The sequence below is a fragment of the Sciurus carolinensis genome, chromosome 1 (assembly GCF_902686445.1).
Source record: "Sciurus carolinensis chromosome 1, mSciCar1.2, whole genome shotgun sequence".
In the NCBI taxonomy this organism is placed as follows: domain Eukaryota; kingdom Metazoa; phylum Chordata; class Mammalia; order Rodentia; family Sciuridae; genus Sciurus; species Sciurus carolinensis.
In genome coordinates, this window is record NC_062213.1 from 161,498,452 (window position 1) to 161,516,172 (window position 17,721).

Genomic DNA, 17,721 nt, shown 5'->3' on the forward strand with positions numbered 1-17,721 from the left:
CCCATTTACAAATTCCTGTAGACCTCAATCCATGTCTATATTTCTTTGTATTGCATTTGCCACCGTAACTAGTCCAGCACTTGGCATATTATTAAGCAATCTTGTTCATTCATGCATATATTCATTAATTGACCTAGTTAAGTGCTGGGATCTGACATTACAGAGAGAAATATGACCAGATTCCATTGTTCAGAAGAAGTTCACAGTATTGATGGAGGAGTCAGTAATGTAATCATGTGTTGAGGTGTTTAAATGTTACTGTCTATGTGTTACACTTAATGATGGAGATATGCAAGGGACAGGGTTATTAGGTCACAAGCATTAGGCCTGGCAATAATGTTACATCACAGTAAATGGTGTACAAACTCCTTTTAAGAGCCACATTATTTGGGCATATTTAATGTATTACACTGAATTCAATTGTGTGGGTTTTTCTTTACAACTTTCAGCTGTGAGAAGCCTAGGTGCAGAAAGCGTGGAAGGCTTTCGCTCATGTTAGTGATACTGGTAGGAGATGCCCCCTGCAGGGTTTCACAGCGGTGAGTCACAGGCTGGTACACTTTTAACTCTCTAGACTAAATTCATCCCAGGAGCCTGTAACAATATGTAACAAGAGCCTGACACATTTTTAAAGCAAAATATAAGACTGTTAGCTTTCCCTGTACCTCAGCATTTGATCCAAAAATTTACACATATTCTGTCTTTTGAATTTTTTAAAAACCATCTGCAGCTAGCTCAGTTAAAACCCTGGCTTGGGTGAAGCTATAAGAAGAAGAGTACTGGGGTCAGACAGACCAAGGTTCCAAGGTTCTCTCTATTCCACCACACTAGTTGAGTCTGAGCAAGTATCTTCTTTCTCTCTAAGTGGGGGTGATGAGAGTACACAGTCATATGGCTTATTGTCCACATCAAGTGCCATCATATATATACAGGTTCATGGTAACTGTAACAGATTGGAAGATCTTTACTTATCTGCATTGGAAACAAAAGTTTTAGAATGTAGTCTTCCTTAGTCTGGATTCAATTTTTCTCCTTCTGTATTATATATAGACAACTCTGTGTGTGTGTGTGTGTGTGTGTGTGTGTGTGTGCACATGTGTGCATGCAGGTGCATGTGTGCATGCTAAGAACTGAACCCAAGCCTCACACATGCTAATATGTATTCTACCACTGAGCTATATCTAAATTTATTCTAGAGCTATATCTCTAGTGCATGACAGTTTTTGACTGCAACCAACTGGAGTTTAGGCCACCTCTTGTGCTATCTTTTAAGGTGTCACTGGTGAATCCATCAGGATCACACAGTGGCTGATACAGTGCAGGTATTTAGGCACCAGTTAAAACCACTGATGAGAAGGTGTGGTGGTGGTTGAGGGAACAAATGATCATTTTAACTAGTTCCTAATTTAACTAATTCTAATTTAACTAATTCTCAATTTGAAAATTACTACACAACTTCAGAAATCAGATTTTTAAAAGAAAACTTTTAAATAAAAATATTTATTTTTGTTTGGTTATCCATGGGATAACCATGGGATAAAATGGGAATTCAATTTTCAACAGATAAACATGAATAGCCTATATTCTCATGCTGTCCCTTCATATATTTTCTAAACTTAGTCTCTAGTAAACAGTAATTTCTAACTAAAAGGGGAAGTCACATGGGATCATTTGTCTTTACCCCTAACAAAATGAAGATAGGAACATGAAAAAGTGTAGGCAGAGAAATTTGAAAGTCCCTAGAAGAATATTCATCAGCTCAGACAAAGGAACCTTGAATAAACTCTGTACATTTTCTGCTTGGCTTTGAAGAACAGAAAGGAGATAATAGGGTGAAGAGGCAGGTGTAGAGATGAAATTCCTCTCACAGAAGAAAGAGGCAGAGACGGGAGTGGGGACGAGCAGTAAAGCTCAACACTGTCCACCCTCCAACATGGGAGGTGAGAAACAGTAATGGTGAGGCGGGAGTTCAAGGTGAGTGACAGGGGGTCCTGGCCAGGCACACTCTGCAGATGGGTAGGTGTGTCTGCAAGGGTGGATTGCAAAGCCCTGAAAGAGAGTGGGTCACTTCTAGGTCCTCCTCAGAGTCTGGCAAAATAAATACCTGCTTTGTCTACTTAAGCGAGTTTTGTGCTATGCTCAAAATGAGATGGTGTTTTGTTTTTTGTTTTAACTATCCCTTTGAGTATCACTCATTGGCATTAAAAATCATAGCTGCACTCCCAAAGACACATGCTTGATGTAGAACATTCCACATATTTTTCACATTAGAATCATTGCTAAGGAAACCACCTGAGTAGGGTTGAGTCAAACCCATTTTAGAATCTACATTCTGGCTTGCCCATTCAAAACCCTCTACATTCCAGTTTCCACCTGGAATAGCTGACACACGAAGTGTTCATGGAGCATCAGGAGAAGGCACCTTTACAATAACCCTGGGAGGCACTATTCTCACTCTTGATGACAGAAGGGAAATCTGAGGTACAGAGTGGCTGAGGTCAAAGTAGGAATCTGAACCCAGAAAGCGACTCAGAGCCCACACTGTGCCAGGCAGGTCCTGTCTTCCTGTTCCACTCTCACTGCTTCCTTCACATACACACATAGTGAGTTGGCCACAAGAAAATGCTCCTAAGTCAGGACTTCTCACATTTCTGGGCTTTGCACATGCTGTTCCTGCCTCCTGAAATGCCGATCCCAGTTTTCACTTGCTAGGCAACACTTTCCTAACTTGTCCGGCAGAGCTGACAAATACATTGCTGTGCTCCAGCCACACTGTCCTCACCTCTCAAGGGAGCAGTGTGAGGGGGTGCTAACTGTTCTGAGGACAGGATTCCCTTCTCCACCAGATGCTGAGCACCTGGGGAAGGAACCAGGCCCTCTTCATACTGGTGTGCCAGTGCCCAGCACATGCCTCAGTATTGGCCCAATATATATTTACCGACTAAATTAATCTTACATATGTATGTGTGCACATACATATGCACATATACATACACATAGGTGCACTTATATATTATATGCACATATATATTCACATACACAGGCATGCATGTTATACATGCATAAATTAATCTTCTTTTTTAAAAAAATTGTTCTAGTTAGTTATACATGACAGTAGAATGCATTTTGACACATTGCACACAAATGGAGCACAACTTGTCATTCCTCTGGTTGTACTTGGTGGAGAGTCAAACTGGTAGTGTAATCATACATGTATATAGGGTAATAATGTCCATTTCATTCCACTGTCCTTCCCATTTCTACACCCCCTTCCCTCCCCTCACTCCCCTCTGAACAATCCAAAATTCCTCATTCTTCTCTACCCACATTATGGATCAGCATCTGCTTATCAGAGAAAATATTCAGGAAATGTGGTACATATACACCATGGAATATTACTCAGCCTTAAAGAAGAATGAAATTATGGCATTTGTAGGTAATTTGCTGGAGAATATCATGCTAAGCAAAATAGGCCAAACCCCAAAAAAACCAAAGGCTGAATCTTTTCTCTGATAAGTGGATGCTGATTCATAATGGGGGCATGTGGAGACTGAACCAAATGTTACCTTGCTTCTTATAAGATGAAATGTCCCCTCACTTCATTAAGGTTTGTTTCCTCAAAAGTAATCATTCTGGACTGAAATTTCCTGACTTTTCTATACCAATAGCACCTTCTGGAACTTTATACAGATCCATTCTTTGTGACACTTGGCAGCACATGATGCAAGCACATGCATGAATATCATATACATATGCACACATACATGTGTACATTTAGTAATGTGTCATTTAACAGTGGGGATATACTCTAAGAAATGCATTGCTAGGCAATTTCATCACTGTGTGAACATCAATGGTATACTTACATAAGCTAAGATAGCTACAGTGTCACTAGGCAATATAATCTGTCATATATTTGGCCCATCACTGTCTGAAACATCATCATAAGGTGCATGACTGTATATATATATTTACATATATATTTATGTGAACAGAGATGCTCATAAACATATGCATAGATATATATGCAGGTACACATACAGAATAATAAACAGATATCAAATGCATGCGTGTATACAGTCACATAAATATATACATAAATATAAACACATACACATAGGTGCACTTACATATTATATGCACATATATATTCACATACACATGCATGCATGTTATACACAAGCACAAATAAATAAGCACATGCAATACACATGGTACGAAGACCATATGCATGTACATATAAATATGAGTGTAGGATGTATATAAACACATGGATATGTGAATGACTTATATGCACACATGAATGCATACATATACCCATACAATACATGTAAATATATATGCTTATATAGGAGTTTATGATCTCCCCCATAAGGCTAGAAGCTTTATGAGTAGGAAGTTGTCATTGTTTATCGCTGTATCTAATCCACCTAAAATGATGCCTGACACACAGAAAGAGGATATTACATTTTTGTTTGATGGAGGAATAAATCTGAGTTTCTTTTGTCCACTAGCATCATTCACAGTGCACATATACTGAGATCACATCAATTACAACTGAACATACAGATGTAGCTTTGCCAGGCACGGTTATAAGTGCTTTACAATACTTGTTGTTCATTTGTTCTTCAATTGACTCCATGAGGCAGGGATTATTTTTATTCCTATTTCACATGTGGGGTGAGTGAGACAAGGAATGTCAGGTGAGTTCCAAAGGGAGAGAAAACAGCCTGTGGAATCAGGATTTGAATCAGCTATGTGTCCTCAACAAGTGTGCTATGCAACCTCAAGATTTGTAAATTACCATTGTCTCCAGAGAGCCACACTCTTACATCAGAGTCATATACAAAGCATACATGGGGATTAGCATTACGGAAAGGCAGGTGGGGTAAGGTTGAATGATACAACTGGACACTAGTGTGGCCTCCCATATCCCAACGTTTCCTTCACGTCTTCTCCAGATGTCTACACTGGCTACAGAAGACACTTAGGCAGTCCTCAATATGCTCAGTATGGGGGAATTTAAAAAAAAAATTATTTCTCCTAGCTCTTTATAAGGATTTATATGAATGAATAATTAAGAGAAAATTGAAAAAAAGGAAATGAATCAGGTCTACAGAGAGATGATAAGGAAGCTGTCAGCAGCTCAGATGTGAGGCTGCTGCCCCGGGGCAGTAACTGGAGATGTGCATTTTCCCACCATCAGCTGCTGATATGAGCGGCCCAAAGTCAACATTAGGGCTCAGGAATAGTGTATGGATGGGAAGCACCACGTGCTGAGTTTCTGTGCCATGAAAAACAGTGGCCTTGATCCTACTCTTGCAGCCAGTGACGCAAGTGCAATCTTAGACTCCAGGACCCCAAACAAACACTCTTCTAGCAGCCATCTACCTTTTGAACTTGCTGTGGGAGGTCCTCCTAACAGGTGGTTGGCAGTGTCAGAGCCAGGGGCTGGGCTATTGTGTTTTTGTTTTGGTTCCCAAGCTCTGCAAAGGAAAACAGTAACTCATCTTCTCAGCCACATACTAATACATGCGAGAATAAGTGGAACCTGCTGGCTAAAAATTCCCTGGGCAACCCAGATAAAGTTCTGGAGCTGATGAGATGGTCAGAGATGAGCTTGAAATCAGGGCTCTGGGCACAGGAACTGGCTGGGTCAAGACACTCTGCTGCATGCACCGGCAGTATTGTTCACCGTGGGATGCAGTGGGTGCAAAGAGCAGAGTGAAGCGTGGCAGGGTCCGAGGGTTTGAGTTTGTATCGACCCTTCCCAGTCTCTAACCTTGGGCAAATGCCCTGACTTCCTGGAGTGTCAGTTTCTCAACCATTAAAGGAAAGTAAAAATACCTTCCTTGTTCCTGGGGGTGATGGTGTGAAAATGGCAAGACATTACACAAAAGAAATGCGTATCAATTAACAAAATAAATCTCAATATTAATATTACTGATCTCTGTGACACAGAAGAAAAAAAATGGCTACATATCCCACTCCCAGTCTGCTTTAACAAGCCTGGCTTTATTCCCCATACTGGTGGAATCTAGACTCTCGTGCTTCTTTGGGTATCCTTTACTAAAGTCACTTCCTCACTCTGGGTCTCATCTTTCTCATCCACGAAATGGTTCTAGAAATACACCTACCCAGAAGAATGCTGAACAAAAATGCTGTCCTCAGTTACAAACAGAGATACACTTTGGTGTGAGCACAGGCTAACCTAAGGAAAGGCACAGGCATATCTGGACACATAAATACAATAGCCAGGGTAAGTAAGGGAAAATGGACAGGCCCCAGAGTTAGAGAAACTTGGACCCAGAACTTAACTTTATCATTCATTAACATGTTACCATGAGCAAGTTGTGAAACCTTGATTTCCTTGAATGTTAAATGCAGAAAATAATGGTAGCTCACAGCATGTTGTGAGCTGACAATAGTGACTATTAAAGTACCTAGCCAAACACTTGGCACAGAATACCTGTTCAATAAATGGCAGCTGAAATAAAAATAACTGCTTTGAGTTCTTTGGAGCAAACTTGAATACCAGGTGTTTTTATTATTGCCAGCCTTGAGGGAGACTCTTTGGAGCTAAGTGTAGATTGTGACAACAAAACAAAGAGTCTTATTCATGTGTGGCTTAGAAAAACTAATTTACCTATTTAATAGCCACCCGTGATACTGACTGTAGTCATTAAATGGGATCTTAGGTATGGAATAGAATAACACAGCAGGAATCATTCTTTTCCTAATTTGGAGATGGTGTTACATAATGGGGGAAGGGCCCTGACTGATGAATTAGGATGTGCAGGTTTTCAACTGACAGTAATGTGCTGGTATAACCTTTGATGATTCACTGTATCTCTGGGTCTCAGTTTTCTCATCTACAAACTGAAGAATTTAGTATAGAAAATCTTGTGAGCACCTTTTAGTTCTGAAATTCATTATCCAAACAGGAGTGTAAGTATCAAACAAAAAAATGTTATGGTTTCATGGCAGAATCACAGTTGTGCACACTGAATTGTGAGGCACAAGATTTACAGAGGGGTGAGATGGGGAGCCAGCTGTAACCCTGAGGTCCTGGATCCCTCCCAGCTCTCTGTCCACAGAGTAAAAGACTGGTGTCCAGCTTGGGCCTTTCCTCCCTGTCCAGGGAAGCACACTACTCCAAAGAAGCCTGGGAGCCTAGGAACATGAAACACAAAGTTATCCTTCCCCCACTTCTGCTCCCTGCCCCTGCACTACATGAGCTGTGCCACGCTCACACAGCTGCAGAGGTCTCAGGCAGTGGCGGTTTCCATGAAACCAAACCCAACTTAAAACAATAAACTTGAAATCACATTAACAAATTCTTCCTCCCCCTTCTGACTTGCATCCAGGAACTCCCCTAGATGTCCTTGCTCTATCTGCTCGGGACTGGCACAGCTTTCCTCCTTCTAGATTCCCGGCAGGACTTTATCTACGCTTCTAATCCCCTCCGTTTCTTGCAAACAGTCTGCCTCTTTGGACCCACCTTCACTCTCTTTTTGGTAAGCCCCCTCCTATCTCCAGCTCTTGGCCAGAGCCTAGGTCTGGCTCCTTCACAATGCAGTTCTGCTTTGGTGTGATTGGCCTCCTTGACAGTAAGTAGCACATCACCACTGTTTCTGGCCCCCAGGTCCTCAGTGCCCACTTGAATCCACAGCTGTCTCTTATGGGTACCAGGTGGTATCTTTTGTACCTGAACCAGATTCCCAGGTACAATCCCAGACATTAAGACTCAGAACCTTCAGCAAGATCTGGCCTATTAATTTATATTTTTCAAAGGCTCCCTTACCCAGAATTAGTAATCCCAATTTCTGAGTTTTCAAAATCCTCTCATTTATTATCTTAATTATTAATGAATTCACTGTTGTACTTATGGGCTGACTACATGAGTTCTATGCCAAATGATAGGCATACAAAGGGGAATATGATGGGAGGGGGGATCTAAAACAAGCATAAAGCATTGCAGAAACAGAGTAGGGAGGGAGGGATGTTTGTCTATGAGTGGTATTAAATTTGGAGACATTTCCACAGTGGGAGTAACAGACTGAGTGTTGATGGATAAGTAGGATTGCCTAGTTGGGTGGGGGAGGGGAGGTTCCCAAACAGTGAAGCCTGGGAATAAAAGAAAAGAGGCAAAATGGACATGATGTGTGGAAAGAAGGCCAAGTGGTCCGTTAGATAGATGGCGCTGAAATCATTCCATACTTCCTACCCCTCAGTCTTCACTTGGATTTTCTTATCTCACAACTAATTTTATTGAAGAGTTAATGTCACAAAACATAAAAGTATTAAGATAATAGCAAAACCCTTATTTTGGGCTGCTTTCTAGCTTCTACAGAAACAGCCAGAATCCATAAAGGAATATAATATCCTGAAGGTGTTTCAGGGTAGAGTAGGGTTTCTCAGCTGCAGTGCTGTTGCCATTTATGGCTGGATAATTCTTTGCTGTAGTTGGGTGGCTTGAGTGGACTATGATGGTCATCAGTATCCCCGGCCTCTGCCCACTACATGGCAGTACTGTTCCCTCTTTCCCAGAGGTGATAAACACCAGTGTATTCAGACTTCGGCAAATGTTCCCTGGGTGGTACAGTCACTCCCGGTTGGGAACTACAGGTCTAGAGAATAAGAATATGAACTTTGGAGTCAAACTCAAGTTCAAATCTTGCAATATGATACTTTGTTGTGTGACTGTGGGGATGTTACTTTTTCTGCTCTCAATTCAAAGCAAAGCATCCTCTGTCTTGTAGGATTGTTGCAAGGAGCAGGAGATAAAGTATGTGAAGTATGAGGCAGAGTCCTTGGCCCAAAGAAGGGCAGTAAGAAATGGTCATAGTAGCAGTAGCACCAAGAACAGCAGTGATTCTAATAATTGTTCTTCTCAATGGGATGTTGCTATTATTAGAAATAAAACCTAATTAAAACCTTAAAGTGATAATGAATAAGTAAATTTCACTTTACCAAGAAGCAATAACAAGAATTGTTATATTACCAGACATCACTTCCTCTAGGAAACCTTTTATAATTCTTCAACTCTTGAGTTTGAGCCCTCTTTATAGTTTGCCAAAGTCTTCCACATAGACAAAAATAACTGCAATTGCTTTATGTGCTTGTCTGTTTTCTCCACTAGACTACAGTCTCCAGAAGTGTACTTCTCTCTCATATTTACATTGTATCCCCATCGACTAGTATCAATACATAAAATTAGAGACTTTCTTTTTTCAAGATTTTTACTTGCTCAGATGGTATTTTAAGGCTCAAACTCAAAAGTAGACTGTATCACATATTAATAGATATGTCATTCCATATAACACAACGGTAAGAAACCTGAGCTCTGGAATCAGATGGTATGGGTTGAATCATGCATTTCCACTGACTGATTTTGGGCTACTTGGACAATCTCACAAGCCTTAATGGTCTCATTTGAAGAGTGGAAAAAATAACAATATGTAAAAAGTTGCTTTGAAACTGAGTATGGTGGCATGCACCTGTAATTCTAGCTATTTGGGAGGATCACAAGTTTGAGACCAGCCTGGGTAAGTTAGTGAGATGCTGTCTCAAAATAAATGTTAAAAAAGAGCTGGGATATAGTTCAGTGATAGACTGGTTGTCTGGTGTGCATGAGGCCTTGGGTTAAATCTCTGTACTGCCAAGAAAATTTTAAAAAGTAAGTTGAGAACTAAATATAAGATAAGAAATAAAAATCTCATCTTGGATCTACAGCTAATTTGCCCAGAGATCTCTGAAACTCAAGTGTTCCCTAGTCAATATGAGAGTACACATACCTGTTCTAACTGCACTTCAAAGTTGCTATCAGGAGCAATTCTACAGTAAACACAGACATGTTAGTAATTCTAATGTTTAGATATGTAGGAGTTTACTGCTAGTAAGTATGTTTCTTAGTCAAACATGCCATAAATATACATATATAAGCATACATATATGTATGCATGTGTGTGTGTGTGTATACACACATATATATATATATATATATATATATATATATATATGCACACACATATATATCTTATAAATACTCCCCCAAATCATCAAGTTAACTAAATTTGCTGTCTACCCACTCTTCTAGCATACTGATAATGGTAAGAGAAGAAACTGGCATATTTTATTGCTTATCAAAATACATTGTGCTTTGCTCTGGGAGAGCACCAATCAGAAGCTCTTTTTTCCAAGACTAGCTGAATAAATTCTTCTGTGACTAAAGAATAAAAAAGAAAAGAAATTCAAAATCTTCATTTTGGTTTGACTCTGCAACTCAGATGAGCAGTTTTTAAGCCAATTCAACATCTGACCCAGATGAGCAATTTTAGCCAATCTAACATCTGGCAAAGAATCCAGTATTATTAATCAAAGAGTGGTGTTAAACCTAGCCACAAAGTTTGCTCTTGGCCAAAACCTGCTAATGTGGTGGGAACAAAAAGGATGGAGATTTCCAGGCACCTAGGAGTTGCCTAAGGAGTGTACAAACCAGACTCTCTTGCTCCTCGAGAACTGAGCCAGATATAACTACTATATAAGGACAGTTGCCTCTATATCTCTCAGCTGAAATATCCATCCCCCTTGGAGGGAATGCCATTCATTCATTTACTAATTACCCAGATATTAAGGACCCTCCATGTGCAAAGCACTGTACAGGTGCAGCCTATGAGGATAAAATGATCATATGCTAAGAGGGTTTAGGAATTAGATCAGACAATGTTGCACACAAACATGCAAACACAAGATAAAGTAAGAGCAAAGAAGAGTGTTTCAGCAAGCTTGGGGAGTCAGGGAAGATTTCCCAGAAAAATAGGTAGGATCTTCAAGAACTGATGGGTAATCAGGAGTTTGTTCAATACAAAAGAGCAACTAAGAGAAGGGGCCTGAGAGAGAAAACAGGTTGTTATTGCCTCTTGGGATAGGTGGGGTGCTGGAGCCAAGAAAAGACCTGGAACAAAGTTAATGCTATTTTTATAAGCTAGAAAAATACCAGCAGCAGGAGCCCTGGCCAGAACCACCCCCACAAAGTGCAAACAAAGCTACTCCTATCTTCTGGCTGTCTGCTAGAGAACTCGCTAACCAGCACCTTAAGAACAAAATGTTCTTCTATCTTTGATTTTTATTCTGGCAAAGTCCTTCCTCCTTGTTTCCAGAACTGGGAAAAGCATGAGTTGAGTTGTACTTGCTCCTATAATCTGTATCATCTCATCCCAGGCTCTCCTTGGGCATGGGGTCCAAGATAGGTCATGCTAGGCCAGCATCCAAAGTGACCACAGTTGTCAGAGCTGGTTCGTGACAGGCATGGCTGGCCTCCAATTCCCACTTCAAAGCTGGGTTCTTTCTGACATTTGGGGATCTCTTGGCACCAAGAGTTCATCTAACCAGTTCCTAGGGCTGTTTCTGATCTTGACCTAGACAGAATCTTAGAGCAGTGAATCCTGCTTTCTGTGTGAGAGGGGCAGAGGGGAAACTGAGGGGAAATCCAGGGAAGGCAGAGGGAGTTCAGTGCCTCTGATCCTTTCCTCCTGCCCAGCTTTAGGAATCCAGTTATGGTAAGACACTTCCTGCCAGGGTGGGAACCCAGGCAACTTCATTTATGAAGCTCCTTCTTTGTGCCAGGCATTGTGGTTCTGGAGTGAGGAAACCAAATCTCATTATTGCGTGCCAGAAAGTAAGCAAGTTGCTTTAACTGTTTACATCACCATTTCTCATACCAATCCTATGAAAGGATTTCTAGCTCTTACCATAGAAGAGGAAAGAATGTGCTGAGAGGCACACTGTGTGTAGGTAGAACAGGAATTTAATCCAGATCTTCAGACTGTGTATGGAATGCCCTTATCACTGTGCTACAATAAGTCTCAGAAGACCCACTATCACAAGCCAATACTGTTAAGCTGTACACACATGGGCCAGAGAATCGTCTCTCTGAAAGGAATGGGAGATATCTGATTTGTTCATTGCTGACAATCTCTGGTTTCCAGATCCAAATCTGACAGTTTTACATGCACTTGATCTTTAGTAAATCTTTAGTTCGACCAGTAGGTGATCTTGTTATGTCATTTAGGCCTCTCTTCTCCTTCACACCATAATAGGGTGGAGGCAAGGTGGAAAATGGGAGGGAACATTTGCTTCTAAGTCTCCTGTCTTTCCCAGATATTCTAACCCTGAACTGGACATAAGGTGAAGGAGAGAGGAGGTAGTATAAGAAGGATCAAATTGGCCAAAATTGTTAGGGCTTTCCTATTCTGTTGTGACCAAGAGCTCTCTTCCTATGCCCTTCCCAACTACTGTTGGCACAAAGCTCAGTCCTAAAGAATTCAATATCTTATTCTATCTTTTCACTTAAAAAATGAAAACTTTTGGAAAACAGATGGAACTCACTGACTCAAGAGCATTTGTATTTTAAAGGGAACAAATGGTCTAAGCCAAAGCTTCTACAGGTAAAAATTCTGTCACTGTGCATCTCTGTTTAGGAGAAAGTTGTGATCATCTGGAAATCTCCCCTACTGAAGAGCACAAAAAGTCCCGGGCAAAAGTGAGAAAGTGTGTTTAGCATGTCCCTTAGGGAGGCCTTGGAAGCCAACAAGGAAACCAAGGAAACTACAGTGCCCGCAGCTCATGAGGGGTAGTCCTATTTCTTTCAGCATGTGGTCAACCAGCCAAGTGCATGTCACCTGGGTGCCAGCAGATGGTTGAAACTTTTGCCCCAGGGACAACTGCAAAATTATAATGAAGAAAGCTTCCCTGGTGTGTCATATAACCTAGAACATCAGGATTACTAGGGACAGGAGCACTCCATGTCCATCTAGACCCTTAGTTCTTTCTGTGCTTATGCTTAAAAACCCAAAACATGGCATTCCAACCAAAAGCACACACTGCTAACACTACAAAGTGCTTTGAGAGAAACGCCCTTTTGCCTGTAATGGAGCTCCACCATGTACCTCTGGACCAGCTCACACACATCATGGTTGTTTACTATTTCTTAGGCACTGTGCCAGAGCCTGAGGACAGAAAGATGAACAGGATAGACACGTTCATAGATTGATGAGTGCCATACTCTTTCTTCAAGTCTGTGGACTGTGCAGAACAATCTGTCACACAAGGAAACAGATTAGCCTTTATTGTAAGGTTAAGGCCATTTTACCTTATTCTTGCCTTAATGAGACTTTATTTAGTAAACATATCAAGCACCTTTAAAAACAAGACACAAGGTTCAGCAGGAGTTCTCAGTCTAGTAGAAAAGATAAGCAGATAAATCAGAAATTAAAGCACACAATGTGATCATTTCTTCAAATAAATAAAACTGATGAAAGAAGCACAATTTGGAGAATTTCTTAATATGTCTGACTATTCCATGGAAGGATATGCAGAGGAGAAACCATCTGAGATAGGCTTTCAAATTAGGAGGACAGGAGTATAGCTAAGTGTGGAGTGCTCATGTAGCATGCATGATCTCCAGTATTACAAAAAAGGAGAAGGAGGGAGGGAAGGAGACAGTGAGGAAGGGAGAGGGAGAGGGAGAGGGAGAGGAAGAGAGAAAGAGAGAGAGAGAGAGAGAGAGAGATAGGTATCATCAAGCTGGAAACGTAGAGAGCTGCTCTGGTATGAGTGTCCACCAAAAGACATCCACAATGGTATAAGTTGAAAGGTGGGAACCTTGAAAGGTATTTAGTTATTGTGAGAGTGGATTAGTTATTAAGAGTTCCTGGTAAAAGAATGAACTTAGATCTCTCATGCATGAGTACTCTCTTGATCTTCCACCTTCTGCCATGGGATGACCCAGCAAGGCCTTTGCTAGCTGTAGGTTCTTCAACTTGGGAGTTTCCAGACTCCGGAACTATAAGAAAGAAACCTGGGCTGGGGTTGTGGCACAGTGGTAGAGTGCTTGCCTAGAATGTGTGAGGCACTGGGTTTGATTCTCAGTACTACATATAAATAAAAAATAAATAATAAATAAAGACCCATTGACAACTAAAAAAAATATCAAAAAAAGGAAAAGAAAAAGAAAATTTTGTCTTTTATAAGTTACCCAGTCTAAGTTCTTCAGGTATTCTGTTATAGCAGCACCAAACAGACTGACCAGGACCAATCATTCTGGGCAGAGAACATACATACCAAGATGCAAAAGTATAAATTCATGGACAGAGTTCTGGGAGAATAATCTAAGTACTTGAAAGACGACTCTTGGTTGTAAGATGAAGTTTGAACTAGTACATCTTCAAAGCTTTTTTAAAGAGATGGGGTCTTTCTATATTGCCCAGGCTGGCTCTCATCTCCTGGGCTCAAGTGATCCTCCTGCCTCAGCTTCCCAAGTAACTGGTTTGTCACCATACCTGGCCAGGTTTTTGATCATGATCCATAATAAAAAATTCATTTCCTTCTTGGCCTAGTATACATATACATGTATAAAGGAAACAGGTCCACAAAACATGTGGACCTTTACTATATAACATGTACTCTGATGTGTTCTACTTTTTCCTATTATATTCTATCCCATTCTATTCTGAAAATGTAATGGCCATGTCCTGTTAAACTCATGCCATGAATCATGAACCACAGTTCATAAAAAAAAAAAAATGCTGTTAAAATGAAAGTCTAGGAAATATAGAAATAACTAAAGTGAAGGGTAAAGGGAGAGAGACGGAGAATCAGAATAGCCAAGAAAGAAAAAGAAAACTGCAATAGAAATGTGAATAAGGACAAAGTAACCACATTTTACAATGATTCTTTGACTTAATATATACTTCCCACTAAAATTTGAGTTTTTTTGTTTTGTCTTATTTACTTATTTATTTTGGCATTGGATATCAATCCTGGGGCCTTATATCCACAGCCTGATTTTGTTTTAAATTCCATGTTTCCTAGCATCATGCCTAGACATGGGAAATGTTCAATGGATATTTGAGAATGAATTAATGAATGCACAAACACAGGTTTCAGAGTTATATATGAGATGAAATCAAGACTACCACGGAGTAAATGGATATAGGACAAAAGCCAAATATTATAAAAACAAACCTGTTAGACTTACAAGGTTTTTGCAATACTGTTAGAAAACAGAGTCCAGTAAATGCATGGTTATCATACATACTAGACAGAAGTGAACATGTGCTTTTTAAATTTCCAGTAAACTGAAGAACCATCTAGACACTTACTCAGATCAATTTTTTTATATTACTATGTTGGAAAACTTAATAACATATAAATAGGTTTTATATTGGATGAAAAGGTCTATAATTCTATCCAAATGCCTAGCTGTGAAAAGGCTTTTCATTATTACACCTTGACTCACCAGTCCTTGACCTTTGCTTTAAATACACACAAGGGGTGTCTTAGGTCTGGGGAATGTTCCACTTGAACACAGCTGGTTGTGGCATGAAATGAGAGATTACCTAGTCCCCCAGCATGGGCATCAATGAGTGAGACTGCCACTGGGACCCCGGTGGGAAGGCCAAGCTCCTTTGCTGCCTCCAGTGTGAGCCCACTTCCAAGAGAAGTTCCGGGAGGTAGCACCTGGTTTCCTGAGTAGACGTGAGAAAAAATAAACATTTATTAGTTTAGAAAACACAAAGGTGAACAGAGGTTTTCTTAAGTGAAACTCTTTGTTCCTTTCTTCCTCCCCTTCATTTTCTCAGCTTCACAAAGATGAAAATCATGCAACCAGGAAGAGTCCCTTTGCTCATTTGGTGACCCAGATGTATGGCCTTGGTGTGTGTGGGTCATGCTTTGGGGTGCTCTGCAAAGTTAGGAGCTCCAAGGTGTCATTCATACAGAGGAAGATTCCACAAATGGGAAATTCTAAAAAAAAATATAAACACAGTGATCTCTTAAAAACCAGATGACCATATATTCATAAAGAAGTTGAGAACATGTATTTGTATAGTTCTTTCTACCAGAGGATAAGGGAGGGAAGTATTTTGTCCAAAGAAAGAATTTCTTAAAAGTTTTTCTGAGCTGAAAAGAGAGCCCCATCTAAAACTTATAAACCTTAGGAGGCTGCTACTTGCAGAACTATAGAATACAATTTTACTGATGTTCTTTGGACTTGTGAAATGCAGTGACCCTGATATTTCAAGTAACCTTGAATTCTTACAGTGAGCCAGGCCTTCAGTTAATAATTTATTGATTGTCTTCCTTTGTGTGTGTACTGTGGGGCTTTAAAAGGCAGTTCTTGCTCTAAACCTAGTTAGCAGGATGAGATAAGCACACAGGGAACCAGGTGAGCCAGAAGAGAATGAAATGATCCATTTGTTGTCAGGTGTTTATGAGAGACTGAACCCACTCCTACCCTCTAAAAAATTCTATAATAAGGCTGTCTGTACCTTAAGGATTGGGCAGGCATTGACCCATACGTGTGTTAAAGTTCCTTTGAGACCCAAGATTCTGGGATTCTCAATGTGTGGTCAGGAATTTGATGGGTGCCAAGGTACCCCAGAACTTCTGGACATAGAAGTTAGGATGAGGTTAAGAGTCGGCCAGAAGGTGAATAACTCAACCAGTCTCCTCTGAAGGGAGACAGAGTACTCCAGAGCACTGTTTATCCATTTTAACTAGAAAGCTTCTAGCACAACTGAACATGAAAAAAGTTTAGCCAAGAAGACTGAATCCACTGCAGTGGCTTCTGAGCTTTCTGCTTCAATATAGTTGCTACTGGGTACATGCATATTGATCACCTGAAATACAGCTGGGGTAACTGAAGATCTAGGTTTTCCATTTTGTTTGCATTTAATTAATATTCACCTAAATTTTAAAAACCGATATGGAATTCAATTACTGAAAAACTCTATGTCTGGAATGACCTGGATAAACATATCTGCTTTTTCAAAAATAACTCAAGATATCTAATAAAGTATTTCTAACAAAAATGTAGTATATGAACTGAGATATGCTAAGTAGAAAATAAATACCAGATGCCAAAGAGTTAGTTTTGAAAAATGAATATAAAATAATGCATTAATTTTTTTAATCAATTACATGTTGAAATGATATTTTGGATATATTAGGTTAAATAAGATACAATAAAATTGATTTCATCTAATCTTTTCTTTGTTTTTGGTATTGAGGATTGAACCTGGGGTGCTTTACCACTAAGCTGCATTCTCAGTTCTTTTTATTTTGACACAGTGTCTTACTAAGTTGCTTGGGGCCCTGCTAAACTGCTGAGGCTGGTCTTCAACTTGTGATCATTCTGCCTCAGCCTGCAGTCACTGACATCACAGATGTTCACCACCATGCCCAGCTGACTGAATTTTTTTAAACTTTATCATGGCTACTGGAAAATTTAGTTACATAAGCAGATCATATGAAATGTCTATTGGATGGTGGTTTAGAGGACAAGATGAAGGTGCTTGAGTGAAGAGGAGGAGGGAGGAAAACCTGTCTTGTGTTGAATGCTGAGGGGAGCAAACATCTGGAAGAGACTGGGCCTGTACCTGTTGCCGCCCGCAGCAACAATCCCACGGTAATTTATCGGAGGTGAACTGGAAATGAACTACTTTTATTATCTTTATCTAGTGGGCTGCTTTCTTGCTTGTTTGCTTATTCACTAGTTTATAGAGGAAGAGAGGCTTTGCTTAGAGAAAGAGAGACTTTGCTTACTTTTAGTTTTAGAGGAAGTGAGACTTTGCTTAGAGGAAGAGAGACTTTGCTTAGAGGAAGAGAGACTTTGCTTAATTTTAGAGGTGCTACTCTTTCAGAGAGGCTACGTTTATC

General features: G+C 40.2%; 1 protein-coding gene across 7 annotated transcripts in view; it reads right to left on the reverse strand.

Moving 5' to 3' along the window:
* The window catches only part of Fggy (FGGY carbohydrate kinase domain containing), a 409,535-nt gene that overhangs the window by 196,447 nt on the left and 195,367 nt on the right, over positions 1–17,721 (reverse strand). For all 7 annotated transcript variants that reach the window (XM_047521121.1, XM_047521094.1, XM_047521114.1 and 4 more), the window contains one exon: positions 15,402–15,530. In XM_047521121.1, coding sequence (XP_047377077.1) covers positions 15,402–15,530 — 129 coding nt within the window. The remainder of the gene's footprint in view (positions 1–15,401; positions 15,531–17,721) is intronic.